We start from the raw sequence: 25,946 nt of genomic DNA on the forward strand, positions 1-25,946 counted from the left end.
TGCCATTGTTCTTCTGTGCTCCTTTGTGTGTGCAGAGAGGAGCTTTCTGTCACATAACCTAACATACTGTACGCCAGCTGGTGTTATAGCAAATGCAATATACATCTCTCTCTGAAACTGGATTGAGTGCCTGAACCAACAGAGCAAAAATATGGGTTTATTGTATAACAATAAATGAATATTCCAGAACGACCACAGCAGATGGAAGAAAGGAGATTCCATTTCTTCACTGCACAATAAAACTGTTGTTCATGGACTATGTTTCTTGTCTTTGGATTTTGATGTGGACAACATCTTCTCCCCTCAGTCTTCTCTTCCCTGCTGCTTTGCTCCTTTTTGCTCTTTTTCTGCAGTCTTAAGTTCTGTGAGATTTATTTGCCTTTTTCTGTGATTCCAGGATTAATCCTAGAACCTATGCTTGCCATCTTGATTCCTTTAATGAAATTTTACTTAAAGGTAAAATACAGTCTCCCATCCTGGAATAATCTGTCCTGTGAATACTTCATTACTAGTTTAGGTTCAAGCTTGCTTTCTGGCTCCCTAAAAGATATTCATCCCATTTTATACAATGTCTGGCCAGCATCAGCCAGAACAATAGAGAGAAGTATGAAATTTTTAGTCCTTTTTTTTTTTTTCTACCTGACCTGGAGGGATGGTGACCTATTTCTTTGATAGGAGAGATGTTATCAGAGAAATGTATAGTTTCTACATTAGATTTAGACAAGAAAGAAGCACTGAACTACTTGGCCTGTGAATAGCGCTGAGCCTACCCGGTAGCTAACGCACAAAACATGTCAGGTCACCAGGAAGGTATCTCATGGCTTTTGATAATTCCATGACTGGCAGTTGCTGATTAGTGATTTTTTTATTAGTTTCTGCTTGTCATTTTTCTGGTTCCTACGCAGTTCAGTATAATATTGAAAGGTTTGATGAATTAGATGCAACCAAGCCTACTACAAAACTGATAGCAGTGCACTTAAATCAACCAACACAGCACCGTGTCTAGTGAATGTACTAGCCTGCTCACAACTAGATAGCTCAAGGCTTTCTACAATATTCTCCCTTACAAAATGTAGACATAATCCTAGCTATTGGTTTTTAGTATCTTAATTTCTTAGATGCTGCAACATTGAGTCGGATGCATTTCCTACCTTGGAGATGTGAGCAAGTTCTTTAAGCATGATGGAGTCCTTCAATATGATAGGGTTCATGTTTTGCATGTGTGAAAAGTAAACAGAGACTGCACCAAACTATGAAGTGAAATTTAGAACTATTGAATGTGTTTGTCTAAATGATTTCCATAAAAGGCATGTATACATCATGCTGAGACTTGAACATTTCATCTTTGTAGTATCTGTAGAGGGTATGTGGATGCATCACCTTCTCATGTATGCGGCAGGATGCATGTCTGCTGCCATTTAACTACCCCCAGCTAGTGACACGGACTCCATGTAGCCTGTTACAGTACTTCAGGACTGCTTTTTTTCCGTTCATATTTGAGTTCTATGCTTACCATCTTGATGAGGATTTTAGTTCTCCAAAGTTATGTTTCAGTACTGTGTGGCATGCAGTGACATGCAGTGATTGCATTCCTTTGATTGACCTGAATGTGAGCAGCTGATATGTGTGGTGTATAGCTGGTTGTTGTAACATTTGCTAGTATCGAAAGACCATATCAACAAAAAATGAATTTATTATCTGTGCTCCTTTCATAGGGATAGCCTTATATCCCAGCATCGCCTTTCAGAAGACTGTGGAGTGCTTGGATCATGCTGCAGCATTCTGAGAAACTTTGGGACCACCGCAAAGATTTGTTAGGCATTTATGATTATGCTGTCCTTACCACACTCTGCTTACTCTACTCTGAGGCTATTCAATCACAGAATCACAGAATCACAGAAGGGTTTAGGTTGGAAGGGACCTCTGGAGATCATTCAGTCCAACCTCCCTGCTCAAGCAGGGTCACCTAGAGCATATTGCCCAGGATCACATCCAGACGGGTTTTGAATATCTCCAGCGAAGGAGACTCCACTACCTCTCTGGGCAACCTGGTCCAACGCTCTGTCACCCTCACAGTGAAGAATTTTTTTTCTCAGGTTTAGGTGGAACTTCCTGTGGTTCAGTTTCTGCCCCTTGCCTCTTGTCCTGTCGCTGGGCACCACGGAGAAGAGACTGGCCTCATCCTCTTGACACTCCCCCTTCAGATACTTGTACACGTTGATCAGATCACCTCTCAGTCTTCTCTTCTCCAGGCTGAACAGGCCCAGCTCTCGCAGTCTTTCTTCATAGGAGAGGTGTTCCAGCCCTCCAATCATCTTTGTAGCCCTCTGCTGGACTCTCTCCAGGAGTGCCATGTCTCTCCTGTACTGGGGAGCCCAGAAGTGGACACAGGACTCCAGGTGAGGCCTCCCCAGGGCTGTGGAGAGGGGCAGGATCACCTCCCTCCACCTGCTGGCAACGCTCTTCCCAGTGCAACCCAGGAGACCATTGGCCTTCTTGCCCACAAAGCCACATTGCTGCCTCTTGGTCAACTTGTTGTCCACCAGCACTCCCAGGTCCCTGGAGGAATTTTATAGACCCCTCTGGTTTTAGACTCTGGCATTTTGGCTTATGGCTCACTTCTAAGGCTTTGTTCTGCCCAACCATGGCCCAGTTTGAGGAGCCATGATGCATCCTATCTCAGCTACCACTGCTGAAAGCAGCAGCTGACCAGATATCTTTGCCAATAGAGCTCTCCCTGGACCCCCTGTAGCCGGTCTGGTGGATCGTGGTGTCATGACCAGTCAGAGCCCCATCCTCGTGCAGTGCTAAAAGATCTCTGCTTCGAGCTCCACTTGGTAACTGCCCCGCAGTCCTATCTGCAGGCCTCCATCCATGCCAAACGAGTGAGGCATAGGTTTTTTTGGCAGTGTTGTTTTTTTTTTTCTCTTGGTGCCATGCAGGAAATGGCTCCATTTTACTTCTGTTTGGTGCAGAGGTTTGCATCAAAAGAAACTGTCCTCTCCTTCCTCAACTCCAGGTGATGAGAACACCTGTTTAAAAAAAGGAGACAAAGTAGTCTTATCAGGCTATACCACTGCCATCTCTGACACAGGAGTATGGGATATTCCCCCTTTGTGTCTTTTAACTACCTTTTGCAAGCTGAATTTCCTATTTCAACCACAATGCTTTTGTGGACCTGGCCAGAATTTTTTGGCAGACACCTGCTTCCTGCTTCCCATGGCCAGAAAAACTGATAGGAAATATCAATACTGAGATGGGCGGAGTTCTTAAAGACTTTCCTTTGCCATTGTTTTGGTTGTTGCTTTGCAGAAGACCAGCCAAACCAAGTTTAGAGACTGTGACCCTAAGATCTCAATAGCTGGGACAGGAGAGTGCACTGTCAGCTGTATGGGATCAGGATGATTACCAGACTTCTCTGAGTACAAAACCCTGAATCGTTCTGCCTTACTGTTTGATAGACCCCAGACTCCAAACTACACTGAACATATGGTTGCAGCTGTGCATGCAGCATTAGGTTCTGTAACACTGTCATCATCACTATGGCTACAAGATCCTTTGAAAACAGGCTCTCAGTGAGATGGGTGGAGAGTTACTTTGCCCAAAATCTGTTGAAATACTGTTGTAAATCTGTCAGGCTAAGTGAACTCTGGGCTGTTTCTGCTTCTTAGCTGTTTATATGAATTATGTTTCTCATAGTACAGGTTTGTGTCGGCCACTTGAGAATGGAAGGGATGGGAGAAGACAGTGTTTACTCTTAAAGTCAAGGAGGAAGAACAGGCTAATAAGTTCGAAGAATGATACTTTGCAAGATTTACATTTCTGAAGGGGATAAATAGGCATTAGTTTAGTTGTAAAAGTGTCACAGTCGTCTGAATAAGTGAGAAATATGGTCTTGGGAGAAATAAAATTTGAATATAAATTAAACTTAAGACCCAGAAGTGACTGTAAAGGCTTGAATTGGGAAAGGGGTCTCTTTAGATAGTGCAGGCTGATCCTGAGAGCAGGAATCCTGGATTTAAGTGAGATCAGGGAAGAGACATCCACGTTAGGTCAGCTGAATACAGAGGGAGAGAATTATCTTTTTGGATTTTATCTTAGCATAAGAAGAGTCTTCTGTAGATGTTTTCTAACTGCACTGCTTTGGATGTCTGTAAAATTATAAATAATTTATTTACCTTAGCTTGGTTTGAGATTTTATACTAACATTAAGGTAGCTGAATACCTTTTTCAATTTATGTATATCAGACAAATTCTACTCTTGCTTTGTCAGAAAAAGTAAAGTTTAATATTAGAAATTATGGCCTGTCTCCATTCTTTCTCGTGGACTCCACTTATCTCCTAGCTCCTACTCCTAGCTCTGCGGCTTTTCCTCCATCTGATAATAACGTTAGCATCATATAAATGAGCATGGCTGTGCATTACCTCTCGTACAGTGTTCCAGGCCAGGCAAAAGCTGGAGATTAGACAGATTGCCTTCCTATTATCCACAGTCTCCCTCCCTGTCCATCTTTCGGAACTCTGCTTGAGTGCATCTGCTTTGCTGAAAAGTAGACTCAGTGTTGGCACAGATATCTGAAGAACAGCTTCTCCTGTAGCTCAGAAAAAAGAGAGCTATTGGTGCAGGGTGAAAAAAAAGACTTGGTCTGTCTGGGACCTAAAGATAAGTTTCAGTTTTGTCCTGCTATGATCCAGCTCCTAATATCAGGACTATTTAGATTCAAAACCCTAGTTATAAGGTGCTTATCCTTATATCTCTGTACAGTAAATATGTATAATTCATGGTAAATCTGAACCATTGCCAACTGAAAGCCCTGATGTCTGGGTTCTTCATATTCCTGGTAGCTTTCCCGCAGGCATTGACTTATTTTCTGCGCAAGCTATTCGTAGAGAAATGGCAGACTGCGGTTCCCATACTTGAATGACTGGTTAACAAAAGCTCAGCTGAATGAACTGTCTTTCGTTCTCTTCAGTCTGCATTTTAGCTTTTCAAGTCGTTGGTCTTGAGCATCAATCCAACCCATAGAGTGCACTGGCATCGCTGGATTCTGCTGGCAGCAAGAGACTGTTCCCCTAGGACAGGTTCATGGTTTGCGGTGACATGTTTCATTATTTAACTACTCTCATTGCTACCATGCTGAGACGCTCTTGAACACTTCTTGATCGTGTGGCAGTGTGGATTCTCATAATACCACCATTTGAAGGCTATACACTTGCTTATGACTATGAGCAAAGTAAATATCTTAGCATCTCATGAGTGGTGATTTTCTTCAACATAAAACACTACCTGCTGTTTGAAACTGAAGTTACATAGCAACATGTTAAAACTCTGGGCAGTTTTTAATATCCGTGTGGCAGCCTTGAACAGCCAAAGACTCTGGTGAGTCATAGCAGACTGCATCAACACCCTCTGCTATGTTAATGAACAATGAAGTGCAAAGCCAAGACCCTCTTGCAAGAAAGCTACAGTCTAATGAGACGGATGCATTCATCAGCAAGTTCAGCTCTCAGGGATTCCACTTGTCTTGAACACCGATGAACAGGCTGCATTGTTCTACGCTCTGGACAATGCAATGGGAGATTAAGGTGAACATCTTGGTATCTGTTTTCCGGGACTGCGATCCTTGAGATGGCTTTGACTTGAATGCAACTGGAAGGTGTTGAATCTTTTGCTTTTGAGCTGTCTGCTGTCCAAGTTCGCTTTCAAGGCTGTTCCTTATACCTTGGGAGGGGAGTCTCATTTCACAGTCTGTCTCATTCATCTAATACTGACACTGTTGATCAACATTAAGCAGGAGATAGTAGTGAGAAGACTGACGCTTTCAGGGTCATTTCCACCTGTTCTATTTTACCTGAGGATCTTCATGTTCTTTCTGGACCTCTTGATGCAGGACTTCAAGATTCTGGGCCATCTCATTATCGGTACCCCTTCCCTTGGTGACCTGTGTGCTAAGTTACAATTGAAGTGTGCTCTTTGGTTGAAAAAGGTGCTGTTTAGTAGCTGAAACAGGACTTACTCACCAGGCTAATTGGTTCATATTTTCCAGCTGAAAGGTGTCTCGTCTGTCTGGTAATCTGTACTCATTGAGCTAGTCTGTCTGTGTATACTGAGGAAGTTCTGGTTCCTTATCTGTCTGCAGTTTGGGGTGTGTGTGTCTTGGCTGATTATTCCCCCGTGAAGGGAGCCATGGTACTCTCATACTCAGTCCTCCTGGAATCCTCAAAGGAGCCAGTATTTCTGCAGAGCTCAAGCTTAAAGCTTAGGGCTCTCGTTAGCCAACGCTTTGGAGCCTGCAGTAGTGTTCTTCGGGGCTGTTACCTTAGCCTGGTAATGGCTCTAAGAACTGTAGAACTCTAAGACTGATTATGTGTGTTTTTTCCCTTTTGCCCTTTCTTCGGTGAATGCTTCAGAAAATCTGTCATTTTTCCCTTTACGTGTTTTAGGACTGCTTCTGAAGCCCAGCGTGCTGTCCATGCAACAGCTGACTTCGTAAAACAGTTGAGCCGTTAAAAACAGTGGCATTTCTTCAGCATGTTAAGGTTCCTTGTATGCATGAAGTTTAGCAGAATTAGGTGTACATAGTGGTGTTGACATCTATTTCAGACGTAAATGTTAGTTTCAGCACTGTCGTTGCTTGAGTTTGGTTTATTTATCTAGTACTAAAAATGTGTGGCAACATTTCTTGTTGTCTTGCAGTGATCTTCCTAATAAGCAAGATAAATGGAGGAAAGTTGTAAATCGTGAGCATGGGGATGGTAGCTCCTGAAAGTCTGAGTAGGCTGTGCCCAGTAAAATACCACTCATATCTCATCTCTCCTCTCCCTTCCCCCAAGAGCTTTCAGACTCAACAGCCAAATTTAGCTCGATACCTAGAGGGCAGGCAGGTGGTGTCAAACAGTGGCAGATGTTTCTGCTTTGAGAGTTTCATAATGTTTAGTGTTACTTTGTTCTCTGAAGAAGTAGTAACAAAGCATCAGTTGCACGCAATGATGATGTATTGGTCACAGATGATAGACTGAGATATTTGTACTGCTTTGGTGGAGGCAGTTCTGTTTAGTTATATCTTTCAAAAAGAAAATGACCCTCGGAAGCTCATATTTTATCTCAGCAAAATCACAGGTCCTTTGCCAGCCTTACAATTGTTACTATTTTATAGAGAAGTCATTGAAACCTGAGAATGGAAAAAACGTGAGAGGAGAGACACCGTAACACGCAATTAATAGAACGTAATTATGTCTCTATGATGCAGCAAAAACTGTCTGGCTAGATCATACTGTAAGTACAAAGTCAAAGAAATAGTAAGGGAATGGAAGAGACTGGGATCATGGACAGAAATAAATGTTATAAATTTGAAGACATCAGTGCCTGTGGGGAAAAATACGTTATATGGCTATTTAGTTATTTGTTTATGGTAGGGAATAATTACTCTAGTGGATGGGAGGAATTTGAAAGGCAGTGGACTAGAGGAAAATAAAATCCTAAGCAGCTTGTGTGCTCTACTGGGAAAGGTTGTCTATTAAGTGATGTACTTATTGCTACTTAGCCCACTGATCAGGACTTAAAAACAGTGCAGCGGCACATACTCTTGGGATTCTTTTTTTAAACACCGAGTGAGACATAACCAAACAATCACATAAACAAATGCTGACTGGAAGATTTTTTGGTTCTTTTTTATTTGCTTTACCTAATAGCACATATTTTAAAAGATCAGGAATTAAATATCTAGAAACTAATTATGGTAATCATGTCGCCTGGGACTCTCTGCATTGAGTGGTAAGCTATCAAACTACTGGGAGTAATTTTTTAGCAAGATAGTTGAATATAGAAACCAAAAATTTGGGAGCAGATGCTGTTTATGGTAAAATGTTTGTACTTCGTTATTTTGAATTAATTGTGGTCTGAGACTCTTGCTTATTCTAAATGTCCCTTCTTCCACACAGGTCCAGAGAGAATTTAAGGCCAGATCGTGCCTTCTTGGTAAATCGTTTATAAGGCTCCCTTGCTTTGTTTTTTTTTCTGTTCTTATTTGATATTTGAATTGTTTCCTTAGAAATACTTTTGGCGCACTAAAAAAAAACCATTGCAATGCATCTCTCTTCCAGTTTTTCTGGGTATTCATTTTTTTATGCCTTTCATCTTTTCTTTAAACTATTCATGACTTTGATGGATCCTAGCTTGGCTGTACCCAGGCAGCTGAAGACATAAATGCTGACAAAGAAAGAAGCAGAAAATCAGATGACAGATTAGTTTGCAATAAAACGAGTAGAGACTAGAAATCCTTAGCCTTCTCCTAGAAGAAAAACGTCACCATTACTGGCTTTCAGAAGGTAAGACTGCTGGGTAATCCACGTTTTGTTCGCAGACCTACTGGCTCAGAGGAGCTAGAGCAGAAGATCTCTCTTTGTTTTGCATACCTCAAGTATTATTTCCAGAGGCATTTTGTGGAAAATGGGTGGAGAATCATCGGTTCAGAAAATGAACGGCTCTTCTTTGCATTCCTAGTGCCTGATACAATAAGGTCCTGACAAGCATTATGAAATACCTCTTTGTTAAGATTTAACACAAAGAAAAAATGATGTGGGTAAGGATGGCAGGATTAATCTTACAGTTTTCCATTAGCTAATTCCATACTGCCATGGTAACTTGTGCGAAGGATGCCAGGTGAGTTTTACAGACCTGACATTATTTTTCTTGAGGCGTTAGAGAATACTTTGAAATTCTAAGAGAGCACAGCTAACAGAGGCAGCCAACAGACACAGCGATTTACACAGCAGTTCGCACAGAGGGGCGCACTCAACGGTGCCAGGAACTCTGCTGGAGACAGCATACATGGACTCGGCAGTGATGGTGACGTACTGCAGGGCATGGTCCCCAGCAGCTACTGGAGGAGCCAGGAACAGCAGAAGCCTTGAGTCAGACAGAGCTCCAGAGGGAGGATGCAGTTCTCCAGCTGGAGGCTGCAAGGAGTACCTGGTGCCTCTCGCTGAAGCTTTGGCAGCTGGAGATGGTATCCTTGTCTACAGTAGTTGTGTACCTCATCTGTGTTACCAAGTAAAGAAGCTGCCAGGGGGAGGTCAGCAGATTGTGCAGCATCAGAGAAGATAAAACAGAGATTGCCCAGATCTCCAAGACCCTGCAAATACAAGAGCCTGAATTCCCAACTGTGCCAAAGGAGGGTCAGGCAGAATTTATGCTTGTCAGTTTGGGAAATGGAAACTCCCATGGTGGTGGAGGCTGGAAGCTGATTACTTCTGGCACCAGGAAGAAGGCTCCTGCTTCCCATGCAGATCTACAACTACAGACTAGGTCAATATCCTGGTGCAGATGTGGGGATGGCAGGTCTGTTCAACGAAACATCTGAACCGGGTGAGCCCAAGCCATGCAGCAGCACCAGGAAGAAGCTGTGAAAGATAGTAGTGGGAGACTAGCTCCTGCAGGGGACAGAGGCCTCCACCTGCCAACCTGATCTGCTGTCTAGGGAAGTTTGCTGCTTGCCAGGGGCTCAGATCAGGGATGCTGTGGAGAGACTGCTGAGGCATGTCTAGCCCCCAAACTATTACCTGGTGCTGCTTTTCTGTATGATACAGCTGGGAAGACCTGGAGCATATCAAGAGAGACTGCATGGGTCTGGAGGTGTGGATCAAGGACATGGGGGCCCAGGTGGTTTTCTCTTTGATCCTGCCTGTGAGAGGGAAGGACTTGAGAAGGAGTGGATGGACCCTGTGGGTTAACAACTGGTTGCGCACCTCTTGTCAGCAGCACGGATTTGGTTTTTATGACCATGGGGCCCTCCTTGGGGACCGAGGACTGATGGGGAGAGATGGGATCCACCTGACCAAGCGCAGCAAAAGTATCTTTGCCGACAGCCTAGCAAACCTGCTAAGGAAAGCTTTCACAACATGAGAGAGAGATAACAACCCACAATCAAGTGAGGAAGTGGTGGACTGGGTTGGCAAGCAAAAGGTAAAGCCCTTGATTTGAGGAAGCAGTGGGAGTGCATGGAGCTCCACTGAGAGCTTATGGGTCAGGATTAGCAGGCAGACCAAAGCGAGTGACGTAATGGCGGGTGTCTGCTACGGACTGCCTAATTGGGAAGAAGTAGAGGAGGCCTTCTTCATACAGCTAGAAGAAGCCTCACATTCACAGGTCCTGGTCTTCATGGGTGACTTGAACCACCCCATGGTTCTTTTTTTGCTAGAAAGGCAACATAGCAAGGTACAAGCAATCCAGGAGGTTTCTGGAGTCTGTTGATACTAACCTCCTAGCGCAGTTGATAAGGAGCCAACGAGGGGAGGCACTCTGCTGGACCTGACACTTACAAACAAGGAAGAACTGATTGAGGATGCAAAGGTTGGGGACAACCTTGGCTGGAGTTGAGGGCAACCTTGGCTGCAGTGACCATGGGATCGAGTTCAGGATCCCAAGAAGAGGGATTAAGCAAATGGCAGGATTACAACCCTGGCCTTCAGGAGAATAGGCTTTGGCTTGTTCAGGGATCTGCTTGGAAGAATCCCGTGGGATACAGTCCTAGAAAGAAGAGAAGCCCAGAAGAGTTGGATGATTTTCAAGGATCACTTCCTCCAGTCTTAAGAATGCTCCATCCTGTTGTGCAGGAAGTCAAGCAAAAATGGCAGGAGGCCCACATAGATAAACAAGGAGCTCCTTACAAAACACAAACCTAAAAATGAAGCATGAAAGAGGTGGACAAACTGATGAAGTATGGGCTAGGTAAGTAGATAGTGAGGTGGATTCAAAACTGGCTGAACTGCCAGGCTCAGAGGGTTGTGATCAGCTGCCCAAAGTCCACCTGGAGGCTAGTCACTACTGGTTTACCCCAGGAATGGATAGTGAGTCTAAGGCTGTTTAACCTCTTCACTAATGACCTGGATGATGGGAACAAGTGTACCCTCAGCAAATTTTCAGACAGTACAAAACCTGGAGCAGTGGTTGATAAAGTTGATGATTTTGCTGCCATTCAGGGGGATCTTGGCAGGTTGGAGAAATGGCCCAACAGGAACCTTACGAAGTTAAGCAAAGGGAAATGCAAAGCCCTGTATTTCTGTAGTCTGGGAAAGAATAACCCCATGCACCAGTACAGGCTGGGGGTTATCTCTCTGGCAAGCAGCTTTGCAGAAATGTCCCTGAGGGTCCTGGTGGACACAAAGTTCACCATGAGCCAGCATTGTGCCCCTGCAGCATCCTGGCCAACAGCATCCTGGGCTGCATTAGGCAGAGTGTTGCCGGCAGGTCAAGAGAGGTGACCCTTCCCCTCTACTCAGCCCTGATGAGACACATCTGGAGTGCTGTGTCCAGTTCTGGGCTCCCTAGTACAAGAGAGACTTGGACATACTGGAGCACGTCCAGCTAAGGGCCATGAAGAAGATTTAGGGACTGGAGCATTTTTCATATGAGGAAAGGCTGAAAGAGCTGGGCCTGTTCAGCCAGGTGAAGAGAAGGCTCAGGGAGATCTTATCTTGTATAAACATCTGATGGGGGAAGTAAAGAAGACACAGCCAGACTCTTTTTATTGGTGCCCAGTGACAGGAGGAGAGGCAATGGGCACAAACTGAAATACAGGAAATTACATTTTGAATCTAAACAACCACCCTTTTTTAATGAAAGGGTGGTTGAACACTGGAACAGGTTGCCCAGAGAGGTTGTGGAGTCTTCGTCATTTGAGACACTCAAACCCAAGTGGACATGGCCCTGATCAACCTGCTCTTGCTGACTATGCTTTGAACAGGAGGTTTGGGCTACATGATCTCTAGAGGTCCCTGCTAACCTCAGCTGTTCTGTGATTCTTTGGGACTGTAGCTTTTCAGAATATGGCATTCACTCAGACATCTCTGCTGATTAGACACAAGGTGAATTGTTACTCTCAAGTGGGCCAGAATTTTGTCCCAGACTTTTGTAAATTGGTGCATTAGAAATCATGGCATCCAAAATTAGTGCTGCTTCTGAATATCGCTGCATATTTTTATACACACATACGCACTCTGTAAATTATGAAAGCATATTTTCAAGAAATGCTTGAAGGTAATATAGAGATTTGAATTTGAAACAGTCTTCTGTACTGTACCTGTAGCGCACCATCATTTTTTTCTGGAAGAACTGACCACAAAGCAATACCCATCTGGATCGATAGAGCTGGGCTATAGTGTAACATTTTATATTGTAGCATTTCGCTTCAACTAGTTTTTAGTTAGTTCTGTGTTAATAGCCATCAGAGATATACAGCTTATTCTCTTGGGCTTCTTTTCTTTTACCTTACCTGGTATGTTAAAGCTGTATCTTGGTTATAAGCTCCTGTGCAGATGACACATATATTGCCACATAAAAACAGACAGCTTTTTATCATGCTTTGGAGAGATTTATACATACAACTTAATTATTGTTCAGGATTTCTGAGTGCCAATTCTGTCTGCAGCCAGAGAAAGTGGTCTCTAGGATTTCATACTCCACTAAACCAAAGGGAAAAACAACTCTTAAATCATCAAGTATGTGGTTCACAGAAATAGTGGATAAATATAACCATATTAATAAACTTTAAAGTTCTCTGCCTTGAAAAGTCATTTAAACTTTGAGACAGCTGTTTCATTTAAAACATTAATGCACTCAGATTCAGAACTGAGAGCAAAGAGAAGCAGAGAATTATTACCGTAATCTGCAGAAGAGTTTCTTAGTTTTCATGTACTTGCGGGACATCTTCAAGATAAATCACTCTGGCTAAATGCACATAATATCTTGCCGTGTTGAACTTCGTGTTTCAGGAAAGAGTTCAGCAGTACGCTTTGCCCTGTGTGGATATGCCGCCTGTTGGAAGACAAATTAAAATACATGTTTTGAACGCTTAGTTATAAGTACAGGAGGGATTTTTAAACTTTTTTTTTCTAGGTACACAGCAAAAAAGGGAGAGATTAGCTGTTTGGGAAGCTGCTGCAGACATCAAGTAGTTTAGTGCTATCCATCGGCAGTGTTCTACTGGAAAACATCAGTACTTTGCTTCTTAATTAACTTTGGTATTTATTCTCTCTCTCAGGTAAATTACAATGTTAGTGTGTAAGAAGAAATTTCTAAATGTTTTTGTAAGCTATGGCTTGCTAGCTGCAGAAGTACAACTACAATTCAGTGTGTATGGAAAGGTGTGAAGAGAATAGTTGTATGCTTCCTCCTCTCACACTTGAGAATTATCATCAGTAAACATAGACAATTAATGTGTTTTATCACCTGCAACTTTAGTTACTTTTCTGGCCTTAGGTGCAACAGATCTGCTTTGAATAATAAAATTTATTTTATTTATGTCTGCATACTTTTTGAAATGAGCAAAATACTGTTCATCAAATATTGAACTACAGCATTAACAGTCCAATGAAAATGAAATCCTCCAAACATGATTAGACACAACAGATTCAGTAAATCTTACTATTCTACAAAATAACAAATTTGTGGGCCTGCCGGTAAGGCTAGGATAGTTTTATGGAACAGAACAAGATGCATGGGAAAAGGCTGGCTGCTTTATTTTATTTTATTTTTTCTATGCAGCAAGGACAAGCTCCTAACCTCACTGGGCTACTCTTGCAACCTAATAAAGTTCCAACATTTGAGTACTTCAAATTCAGGCTGTTTGGATCTAGTTCAAAGGAAAACAGCTATGTTCTTTGCATTTGTCTGGTCCGTAGCGTGACATATGGGATGTGTTAAACTGAGGTCTAAGTGCAATGATGATATCACCAGCACAGAGCAATTATATCAATGTCAGAAGAGCAGATTGGTGAGCTGCTGAATTTTGGAGCTGAACACTGCCTCACGTCCCTCTATTTTGTTAACCCCTTTTTAAAAGAAATACCGTTTTGCTAACGTAGAATTGCATTGCCCCTGTCCTCAGTGGGGCTTCTGTTCAGCCATGGTGCTGTTAACCATTGGAGGACGGACTCTTCTCTGTAACTCATGCTTTATGCACAAGGTACTTTTCACTTGTTTCTGTCATAAAGCTTCTTGCCTCTAGTGCTTTGCTACCCCATGGACAACTCTTGCATTCATACTGTATGATTGTAGACCTCTACATGAACTTTCTTCCTCTCCTTCCCCATATATTATTCAACTTTTCCACTGTGACAGCGATTAAGAAAGGAAACAACATATTCCAGAAAGAATTACAGTCTTAACTACTCCTAGCAGAAGTATGTGTTTTGGCTCTTAAAAAACTGTTGAGTTTCACACCAAAGGAAGGTAAAATATCAACTGTGCTTCTGCAAAATGTCTCATAACTGCATGCAAATTGGACTATTCGTTCTGAGGCATAGAGTCCTCCCATGTAGCAGTGCCTGTGTTTGCTGCTTCTCCTCTTGCCTTTCAATGAACCTTCAAAGAATGATAATATTAACTCCAAGAGTCCAAGAGCCACTACTCTAGTCTAAAAATCATAGCTTTTCTGTTTGTTTCTAAGTAATGTTTTTGGGTTTTGTCTAACTTCTGTTTTTTAACATTGCTTACTTGCTCACGGCATGCATATGAGAAAGAAACAATAATAGCAGGTTGAAAATCTAGCTTCGAACAGGTAAGAAGTGTTTACAGAAGCGTGCAGACCCTTCTTTGGTTTGTGAATGCCCGCAAATGCCCACCATCCCCACAGGCCAGAGCCTCTGTCATGACTTCTCCCAATGCTGACTCTGCACTTCAGTTGCTTTGATAGGAGGTCTCAGGCCACATTTTGTACACTCCAGTATAACTCTCATTCTGTTCCAGAAGGTTCTAGCTGGACCTTTTATTCAGCGTTGCCATCATTGGCTTCTCTCGCAGCCCAACTTTGACATGGGTCTTGATAGGGCAATAGCACTTGTACATTGGAATTGCAGGCAAATAAGTAATTTTAAACATCTGGAGCCTTGAAGCATCAAAGGCAGGAAACTTCATTTAGTAGATGTTAAATTCCTGCAGTACTAATTTTGTTTTGAAAGACTCTCCCAAAACCAAGGAGCTGAAATTCTTATCTTCTGATGATGATACGATTGTTGGCAATACTGAAGCATGTTTTGTGCAAATGCTTTGTCTTAATATATTGCTAGCAGCCTTGTAGTTGTACTCTGATGTCTCTGGAAGTGAAACGCTAAGCCTAATAAAGCCCTTCTGCTCATTTGTGACATGAGAGAAATGAGCAGACCACGGTCCTTCCTACTACTGTTATCTTCCTGACAGAGTCAAGTAGCTTTAGCAAGCTTTAGGAATATTGTAAATTTGTTATAGAAAATTTGCAAATTTCTTCTTTTCTCCCTATCAAACCCTCCATCCATTGTAGGTTGATGCACTGAAGATAGTTGTTTGTATAAAATATATGAGCTCTTCTTCGACTTAAGTCTGCAGTTTTGTCATTTTCTCTTATCTCCAAAAATCGCAGGCTCTGTTAGTTTGTTGTGAAATGCATCATTTGAAGTAGAAGCAGAATTATGCTATCTATGCAGGATTAGGAAATGTTATGCAAAATTAGACAGCAGGTCACCATGCTACTGTCCTGCTGTTGAAATTGGTGAGTGTTGTATACTTCAGATGAAAGTGGCACCTTTTCTCTCACTGCTATTCTTTTAAATTATTGAGTAACGGGTAAATATGCACAATTTATTTACAGTGTTTGTAGTGGGCTAAAACACTGAGTTTGGAAGCCTTTTTCAACGGAATTATATGCTGTCACCTAGCTTTAGGAAATATTTTATGACAACATTGCATTTTAAAGTTATGTGTAGGTATTTTAGAAGCTCAGAATTATCCCCAGACAGTATAGGAATCCATGACCATGTATGGTTGTGTGAAAATATTACTGAAAAATCCATTTGCTAGAACTGGTAATGGAAGCTGGCTAATCTCAGTGGGGTGAGTAAATTAATTGCAACATGCTGTGTCTTCTGGAATATCTTTATAAACTAGGATGATATGGTGTTTTTATTCTTGTCAGATTTTGAAGTCTTCTGTACAGCATGTTATTCTATTTAATATCTCACTATTGTTTATTCCATTTTAGGGAACTTTCTACAATTCTATTAAGTACAACAAGGAGAAAGCATAAGCAAATAGTGGGTGTGCAGAAGTAACAAAACCTAAATGTTTTATGCAGAAAAGATTCAACAAGTGTCTCCTATCGACGAAGAACGAATCATATTTTCACATTCTGTGGCACTGCAGTACAATCTTGGATCAAATCACACATGCTATTTTAACAAGAAAGAATTGCATGATACTATTTGCACTGACCTGATGATATGGAAATAAAATATTGAAAGGAATGCAGTTATTGTTTTCTTTACTCTTCGGGTTTTGCTGCGCTAAATGGATTTACTTAACCCAATAAAAGAATTTCTGCACAAAGCGATAACTACAGGATTAAAGAAGCCTTACAGGCCAAACTTGTTGATATGAAAGGAGTAAGACTTAGGTGCTAACCGAGTTTCATAGTAAGCATAAATTTTTAGAAGTAGTGAAGGGGAATTCAGCCTTACAAATCCTGTTATCCTCGTTGGGCTATATGATTATACTGCTAAGATCATATTGAAAAGGTACATCTGTGCTACAGTGCAGCTGCTTGGATGTGAATCAGGGGACCTGTTCTATCGTTCTTACTGGTGTTGAGTAGCATGTTACTTTGCCAATAGTTCTCTTGAAATTAAAGAATCTAATCATGGCCAGGGTAAGAATGGCATAATTGAACTTGACGTTAATGGAAAACAAATACTGCAAATAATGCGGGCTGGTTAACAGGAAGGTTTTTTGGCAAAGATACTTAAAGTGCAAATTTTGTTATGACCAGTAAGTTCCCATCAAATCACAAAAAAAGCAGATCCCAGTCCCACTGAAATCAATGGAAGTTTTCCTATTGACTTCAGAGATAGAAAAATTTGGACGTCTTTTAGGTTTACCTTCCAATTTAAGATCATTTTTCTGATGCTTACTGAATGTTCCCCAGTGTTTATACATTAAAATATGTTGCCAATTCAAATAGCTTTGTCATGTACTGTAAAATCTAAAATAAAATATTTGTTTTGGCATCTTCATAAGTGGAATTTTTGTCTTGTGTTTAGAACGTACTCTACACTGCTAACTGCACGTAGGAAATGTTCCCTGCTCTTTTAAAGACATTTTTAGTGCACATTTAAGTCATTAACTATAACTTTGTGGATTTACATTACAACAAGTGTCTAACTCTTAATTGTTAACCATTTTTAAAGTCCTTCTGCACATCAGATGATTGTTTTAACCTGTGAGGTTGTCATTTTGTCTTTAATGATAAAATTATCATTAATAATATGGTATTAATGTTTGAAATTGCTAACCGTGTGGTTTATTCCCTCTCTGAAACAGAGAGGTACTTGGGAACAAATATCACCTTTTTAATGCTCTTTCACTAAGTTACTTTGTTGTTTGCTGAACGGTTGTGCTCAAGATCAGTTTGTATCTAACACTTCTGTACTCAATTATTGACTGCTGCTAATAGCACCTTATGTGTGAGTAGACTTTGTGTACTAATTTGTCTAGTGGATCCTGAAGAAACCAGTGATAGAAGTTTATTGGTTATTGGTCTACAGCTTACCTCACTAATCTGCCTTTTTTTTCTGTGTTCAGTGACATCTTTTTCATCCCTAAATGGTTTGTGATGCATGATACCTTTTCTACTGATGTGCTTTGCTCTGGCTTTTGCACTTCCATCCTTGTTCTGTAATCAATGTTGTGGGGAGTTTGCTGCACTTGTACGTCAAACATAAGCTCTCATACCTGCATAGCATCATTCACTCATTTTCCCTCCCTACAATCTGAATCCACTATTTCAGCAGTCTTACTTTAACTGTCATGCAGCCATTTCTGCTGCATGTGTTGTAACAGCTCTATCTGGGGTTACAGAAACCTGTCTTTCTGCTCATCCATAGTATGCTTTTCTCATACTTCCCTCTCTTTCTTTTTCCCTAACTGAACGTAGCACTTTTGGTTGTGGTTTTCAGTTTATTAAAAATTTGTTTCTCTGAAAATCTTGTTGGCGTACCTCGCAATTTAACTCTAAACCGTACTGCTCTGTTCTCTGATTTCCCCATTGTGTAGCTAAACCTCATATGTATCTCTGCTGATTCTGATCAGCTGTTTTCTGTTGCTCTCTTATTTTTATGTAAACTTCTGTAGGAGAGGCACTTGACTAAATGATCGTCTGGTGTTACTTAGCATAGAGATTCTGAATGCTAATCCTGAGGTCTTTGTATTTTGCCCTTCCTATATTGAGCATATGTTGCTTAGGCTTAATGCAGGATATTCAGATAATGGCCAAAGCAGATTATCACAAGATAATGTGAAGCAGATAATGGCCAAACTATTTCATTACTGTATTTAGGACAAATGTGTTCAGTGATTTTTTTGCTCAATTATCGCTTTACAGCTGGAAAAACACTTTAACCGTTCAGCTTAGGGAGGGAAGGGAGGTATAAATGTATTTAGTTATAATTTTATGATTAAATCAGTTCTTTTCATTTTCATGATTTATAGGAAGTCTGTTTACCTGTAAAACCCCAGCTATCGCAGATATTGTGATCCTGGTAGATGGCTCTTGGAGTATTGGCAGATTCAACTTCAGACTTGTTCGACTGTTCCTGGAAAATCTAGTTTCTGCTTTTAATGTGGGGTCTGAGAAAACACGAGTAGGTAAGGTACCAGAAATTTTTTCTTAATATTTCAGGTCTGTAGCAGTGTGAAAATGTCATGATTTTTCAGGATAGTTAGCAGCTTAATGATATTTACCTATTCAAGCTTTAATTCTCATCTACCTCCTTATCAGAAATATAGTGTACACCTGGAACTCCCACTTCCATCAATGGCGGCAGTACTGCTGGAATGTTTGTAGTATTAGTGAAGATATTCTTCACAGTGTATTGTGATACTCAGCTTAGTTAAACTCTAATGCAATGACAGTTGAAAACAGTGGAAAGTGTTTTCAACTTACTGACTTCAACCAGAACTAGATCAAACCCTGAAAGTTTAATTTTGAGGGAAAGAAATGACAATGGATGGCTTTTCTCATGCTTTAAACAGGCTTAAATGTTATATTTCTGTTCTGCCACTTACATTTTAGTCTGTTCAAAAGCATATTAAATAAAATTGTTCTTTTTCACAGAATGATTTCTTGGAATCTTCCTGAAGTCTGAAAAGTGGTGTACTCCTTCTCGTTTACTTTCTTTAGCACTTGTCATGCTAAAGAAAGGAAGGCTTTGAAAATAAATTGAGGATTTGCCACAAATGAAAGGCTTTGGAAATAATAATAGTTTTTTGGAGTCAACTGAAGCACTGTCTGGTTGTGGTAGCAAAGTTTTGGTAACCTAGTACACAAGGTGTAGATACCTGAAAACAATTCTTTATTGTCTAATGCAGTACCTTAATTTATGGTTCTTTAGGTCTTGCACAGTACAGCGGTGATCCCCGAATTGAATGGCATTTGAATGCCTATGACACAAAAGATGCTGTTTTGGATGCAGTCCGTAATCTCCCATATAAGGGAGGGAATACATTAACAGGTACAATGTGTGTTTTAGCTGAGCCTTTTATTAAAAAATGTGTCCTGCTGCATCAATGAAGAAAATGTTAATGCTTATTATGAAAGATAAAAAATGATGTTTAGTTTTGCGGCTTTCTAATGGGTTCATCCAGCGTCTCTGAAGTCTCTTTGAAGTGGTTGTCCCTTTGGCATCACTTGGGAATCTTTCCGGTCAGGATGAGGTGTCATAAAGCAAAATGTACGTGAACTTTCTGTGCTTCAAGTAAAACCTTTTACCTGTTAGGAAGAGAATGCAAAATCCATTCCTACTGTTCTTACACAAAGCTTTTTTCTGGAGAAGGAAAAAGTGCTGTTTTAATACTTGACAACTGACAATGGTAACTTTTCAAGTCATCACCTGGGGCTGTTAGACTTCTGTTGACCTTTTGGTAGTTATAGTGTTGAAGCCCCAGATGACACTCAGCATGCGGGATGCATGTCAATGTGGGAAAATACAGTTTCCAAGCACAACTCCAGTATCATCAGACCAGCAGTTAGTAGTGTTAGCTGTCTTGCCAGGAGAATGATAGACCTAAAGACCCTGGCATGGCTTCAAGTAAATTGTTGCCAATTTGAAGACGTAGCAAGTAGAAAATCATCATGATTATCTCATATGAATGTTAGAAGATGATGTGTTAGAAACCTTACTGGAAGAGACTTGGGAGAGTTTTCAGATAGGATCTCACTGTGATATGCGTTAGCCCTGTGCAGTCACTCTTCTCTTTTTGTCCCTTCCAATAATTAGAAATCAGTTGTTAACATCAGAGTCTCCCTAAGCTTAATTTAAGCTTCTCTTCAGCTTGAAAATGGTAAAGTAAGACTGTATGTGGTATGGGGATTTTTTATGTTCTCTAGACCACATTTCATATAAGCAGTGTAGAAGGAGAGTAGACTTCCTATTCTGTCTTTGTAGAGTAAGAAAGAAAGAAAAGAAGATGAGTTCATAGGAATATCAATGACCAATTTAAGTTTAAATAAGTTTCTACTGCCAGTTTAAAATATACTGCTTGGTCAAAAGGCTTCTAAAGGTAAATATCCCCTTCTGTATAGTTCAGGTTGCTAGTTGGAATTTTATATCTCCTTTAAAAAAACTCTTCTTTTGTACTCATTCCTCACTAAGAGGTTTCTCAGGATTTTGGTAAACACTATGAAATCAGCAAAATTAACCAACACTTCTTTCTTTTAAAGTCTTTTAAAATATTTCTTTTCTTAGGTCTTGCCTTAACATATATTTTGGAAAACAGCTTTAAGCCTGAAGCAGGTGCAAGGCCTGGGGTATCTAAAATTGGCATATTGATCACCGACGGGAAATCCCAAGATGATGTTATCCCTCCTGCTAAAAACCTACGGGATGCTGGCATTGAACTGTTTGCTATTGGTATGTATTCTGCTATATCCATCTATTGTGTCCCATTACAATCTACTATATTTATCTTTCTTACCTACTATATTAATGTGTTCTATTAGGTCTATATCCAATAAATATTATCATTAATTTAAATCTTCTTTAAAATATTCCCGGATTCCTTACTGCTATAACTGGAATTTAGCAGGATATATGCATGTATCAGGAGACAACTGAAAAAATGCCAGCTGCGCTTGTAAAATTGGGAACTAACATTATAAAGTAACATGTTAACTACAGATCTATCTATCTGAAACATCTTAAAATCAACAGAAATGATTGGATTTTAGTCATTTTTAATCAATCCCTGTGTGAGCAAAATAAATTTTCTTTTTTTTTGGTTGCCAATATTTTCTTTCTTTTTTCTTTCTGATGAAAGGTGTAAAGAATGCAGATATAAATGAACTCAAAGAGATTGCCTCTGAACCTGACAGCACACATGTCTACAATGTTGCTGACTTCAACTTCATGCATACCATTGTTGAAGGTCTTACCAGAACCGTGTGCTCCAGAGTAGAGGAACAGGAAAAGGAAATCAAAGGTGAATAGAAAGATCTATTGTAACTCAGTATGATGTTATAACTGCAAATCCTCTTTTTAATACCTGCAGTTCTAAGCTGGCTTCTGGCACTTCACTCATTCTGTATTTTCTTTTGTTATCAGGAAAGCACATTATCAGGGAAGTTACCTTCCTGGTATATTAAAAAAAAAGAAAAAAGAAAAAAGAAAAAAAAGCATTCATTCTGCTGTATTTACTTTCAAGTGATGGATAAAGAAAAAAGAATTTCTAATGCTCAGTTTTGGGGATGAATTATGTTAACAGCTACATGTGGAATTTTTACAGTTTTGCTGTGTTTTCGATTTCCTAACTTGCTGTTTTGATTGCCTAAGTTTTCAAAATTTTCAGCCTTCAAGATTGCTTTGTGCCTTCCTGATGTTGGTATTTTTTCTCTTTCATATTTAATGTTTGTTACAATAGTGTGTGTTTCAGAGTATAAGAAAAGGTAGTGATGGAGAAAATTATTGCTATATATCTTCTGTGATGACAATATTTTTTACTTTTCTGAACTTAAGAAGTAGTGATTAAAAAAAGTTGCAATTTGTCAGAGAAACAGTCCTACTTGAGGAATTTTTTTCTGAAAGGCTCCAGTACAATTTGTTCTCATTGCTTGTATTGTGACTCTGTAATATTACAGAAATACTAAGTGATTTTTTTTCAATAAGCTTGTAACATATATCAGTAAGGAGGTTTGACTTTCATGCATAACTCTACCTGTGCAATGAAAATGTGTGTATTAGTAAGGCTTCACTTCTTTTTCTTTTATTCACCTGGAGGAAATACAGAATATTAGCTGTATCTTGTGAGAGGAGGAAGCAGTAAATTGGGAGAGGGAGAGAATGGAAAAACCATACAGAAATGAAACTTCATCGTAGACAGGAATGACTGCAAGAGAAGATGACCATTCCCTGTATCTCTTCAGTGTGCTGACAGGCAGCATATTGGTTTTTCAGACCTATGAGGGAGCAAAGGATATAGGTTGACAGCTGTTTATGTTCTTAGATGTTTTTCATGTTTGGAAAAAAAAGGCAACCTGAGGGGGAAAAAAGAAAGAAAGAAGGAAGGAGAGAAAGAAAGGGTTAGTTTTGCATTTTTGTATCTTCTTCATTTAAAGGTTTCTGCACAGACCAGGGAGGTTTAGTCCCAGTAAGAACTCAGTGTGTAGTATTCATTATCATTAGTTCTTTCTTCCCATTGAAAGGTACCTAAATGAAGGTACAGTAGCCAATTATCTGAATTTCTAAAGAGGAGAGATTTTTGGAACTTCAGCAATTGCAAGAAGGCAAATAATTATTTTGCAGATGGGAATAAAATACTTGTGTTGTCTCTAACCCAGGAACAATCGAGGCTTCGCTTGGGGCTCCTATGGATTTAGTCACGTCTGAGGTAACAGCTAGAGGATTCCGGGTTAGCTGGACCCATGCGCCGGGCAAAGTGGAAAAATACAGAGTTGTGTACTATCCCACTCGAGGAGGACAGCCAGAAGAGGTAATAGGAGGGCAAGTTTCTCAGAAGTCTTTAATACAATAGCAAGGGCTAACAAGGCAGAAAATATGCTGACTTATTTAAATCAGCTCTGAAATTCCCTGAGATTTGTCTCTGAAGCCCACTGCAAGAAGGGGATATGGTCACATTGGATGGAGATCAAAGTTAGGCAATGGCCTGGCTGCTTTTTATGTCACAAAAGAATTCATAAAAACAAAAAAATATCTGGAGTATTTGGGATGGCTACAACTGATTATTGAAAATTTAGAGAGAGATACTTATTTGCATAGGACTTGTGAGGACTTTGGAGACAGGAGCAAAAAGAATGCAGTAGAACAAGTTTTTTCCTTCAGCTGACAACTTATGGAATGGATGGAAAGACAAAGGATCAAGGGATTTAACTAAGAATGTACTTCATTTATTTTTATACTAAAAACATTATGTTTAGCATGGTTATATATTCATATGTATATGTAGTACTGTGTATGTACATATGTAGTACTACAGGAACATTCATGAAGATAAAGTAATTATATCAAAAACTGCCCAGTTCACACTCTTGAACTGCATTGCATGCATTTTATTTGTCTAAGCTATTCCTTTGCTCTAAATAGCTACTTCCTGTCAGCTGAATACTTTAGTTAGCTATACACTTGCTGTTCTTTTCTGGGACACCTTATTATATACAAAGGTAGCAAAAGTGAAATTGATTTATGAATTAAATTTTAGTATGTTGCTACTTAGATGCCAGTGTAAAATTTGCCTGAAACTGATTGATTAGATAGCAATACTGTTAGTTGGCTTTATGCATATTTAATTGAATTTTCTTCCAAATAGGTTGTGGTAGATGGAAGCATATCAACAGCAGTTCTGAAAAACCTAATGTCTTTAACTGAATACCAGATAGCTGTATTTGCTATATACTCAAACGCTGCCAGCGAGGGCCTCCGTGGAACTGAAACTACACGTAAGTATCCTAATCAGGTTTGTTATGGATTTGATTCTCTCCATTGAATCACACTGTGTAAGCATAGTCTTTGTGAAGAAGAGATACAGAAGGGAGTCCTCTGTTGTTTAGGCCCTTTTAATACATTTGTCTGTAATTTCTGTTTGAATTAATTCTGGGTTCCTAAGTCCAAATGCTCTGGGAACCCTTAAACAGCGAGAAAGGTTTTATTCATCTCTGGGCTTAACGTTGAAGTCAGTTGTACTGAACCCTCAATTAGAGCACTCCTAAACTTTGGCTCTGGAGCCAAGCTTTATAAATAAGGCTTGTGGTTATGGATGTTCTAATGAGTGGAGGATTAGATGGGACCAGAAATACCTGCATGTGATTCCCACCTGTGCCAAAGATTTCAGGGGAACTTCAAGGAAGTTTCTTTCTCAGTGATTCAGTTGATTTTTCTATCAAGTTGGGATATTATTAGAATGGGCATGTTTACAGTTTTGGGTTTTACAGTGGAAGCCATGTTAGTATCTGAGATAATTTGCTATTATAGGTTGTATGAATTTAATATATTTGCATACAAAATACAATTATTTTATTTAGTAAATGTGATAGCCATTAGGAAGGTAGGAATAACTTTTTTTAGTTAAAGCTAGAAAATTGAATTAAATTAGACAAAACAGTTTTTGAAATTTGGTATTCAGCCAGGTAGTCAATACTAATCTTCTCAATCTGAAAAGAAAGTGAAACGGGTGTTTGCAAAAAGGTTTGAGCCTTTAATTTTTTGCCTCTATCCCACAAAATGTCATTTCCAGCCATGTTGTACCCCATAATACTGTGTTAGGAACTGGTTAATTTGTTGAATCAGAGAGAACAGAGTCACATACTGTGCCAATAGCATCATTTCCTATTGCACTTGGTATTCCTTTGAAGTCACCTATTCAAGTTCTGACTGAGCCCAGCCCTGCTGACTTTCTGCGATCCGATCCGATCCGATCACGCCCCAAGGTCTTGAGGCGTCAGGCACTACAGACATCTTTGATAGTGTGTCAGAAGTTAATAGCCTGACATGTGCAAGCATTAATCATTCCATTTAATATAATATTTACAATTTGAAAGTATTTTCTCCTGTCCTAATGCACAGCTAAGTAAAATTATAGTTTACACTCTTGCCTTCCTGGGAGACACTGACAGATTAAAATTCACCACAAATATGAAAACTAGCTCATTTGCTTATATAGAACATTGAAAATAACTTGCAGGTATTTTAAATCTAGAAAAACACACTCAATATGCATGAAGCAGAGATAGTTGGAAAGGCTTCTGATTTAGTAGCTGCTTCTAACTTGAAATAAATATGAAACGCGTTCACATTTTAATTTATTGCAAATATATATTTTTCTCTTTATTAGCTTACTCCAGTTCTTTTTCAATATACTCATAGTTTAATTTAGCCCTATGACTTTATTAGGATGTCAAGGTTACTGCCAAAATGCAAATTAGCATTTTCTGATGGATATTTATATTTCCGAATCTCAGCTCTTTAGCTGAAAATTCCCGCAGAAGACACCACTTCTTTAATTTCTAGTCACCTCTTCATTAATTGTTATTTATATTGCCATAGCATCTAGGAGTCCCAGCTGAGACCATGGGTTAGAAAGAGAATACTTTTCTTGGAGATTTTAAGAATCAAAATAAGGAAAAGGACAGGTGATGGATACCCTTCCTGTGATGCTGGGGCAGTTTGAAGAAGAATGAGACAATGTGATAGAAAGTGTCCTGGGAATACCTCCAACGTAATCAATTTCTTTCTGTAGCTATCAGAGGTTTGGGTGGATCTCTGAGGGAGGAGACTGAAGTAAATTTGAAAATATTTATTGATCGTATCTCCTTACTATGAGAGGAAGCGTGTGAGAAAGCACGAGCTGCTTGCCTACAATTTTAGTGGGTGTGGGTGTATGGGGGGGGGGTGTGTGTGTGCATGTGATGGAGCTA

General features: G+C 39.9%; 1 protein-coding gene across 5 annotated transcripts in view; it reads left to right on the plus strand.

Annotated features, from left to right (window-relative positions):
• The window catches only part of COL14A1 (collagen type XIV alpha 1 chain), a 139,017-nt gene that overhangs the window by 26,727 nt on the left and 86,344 nt on the right, over positions 1–25,946 (plus strand). For all 5 annotated transcript variants that reach the window (XM_068933182.1, XM_068933183.1, XM_068933184.1 and 2 more), the window contains 6 exons: positions 18,515–18,670; positions 19,417–19,536; positions 20,770–20,934; positions 21,341–21,502; positions 22,857–23,008; positions 23,843–23,972. In XM_068933182.1, the coding sequence (XP_068789283.1) occupies positions 18,515–18,670; positions 19,417–19,536; positions 20,770–20,934; positions 21,341–21,502; positions 22,857–23,008; positions 23,843–23,972 (885 nt within the window). The remainder of the gene's footprint in view (positions 1–18,514; positions 18,671–19,416; positions 19,537–20,769; positions 20,935–21,340; positions 21,503–22,856; positions 23,009–23,842; positions 23,973–25,946) is intronic.

Source organism: Struthio camelus, chromosome 2, assembly GCF_040807025.1.
Source record: "Struthio camelus isolate bStrCam1 chromosome 2, bStrCam1.hap1, whole genome shotgun sequence".
Lineage (NCBI taxonomy): Eukaryota > Metazoa > Chordata > Aves > Struthioniformes > Struthionidae > Struthio > Struthio camelus.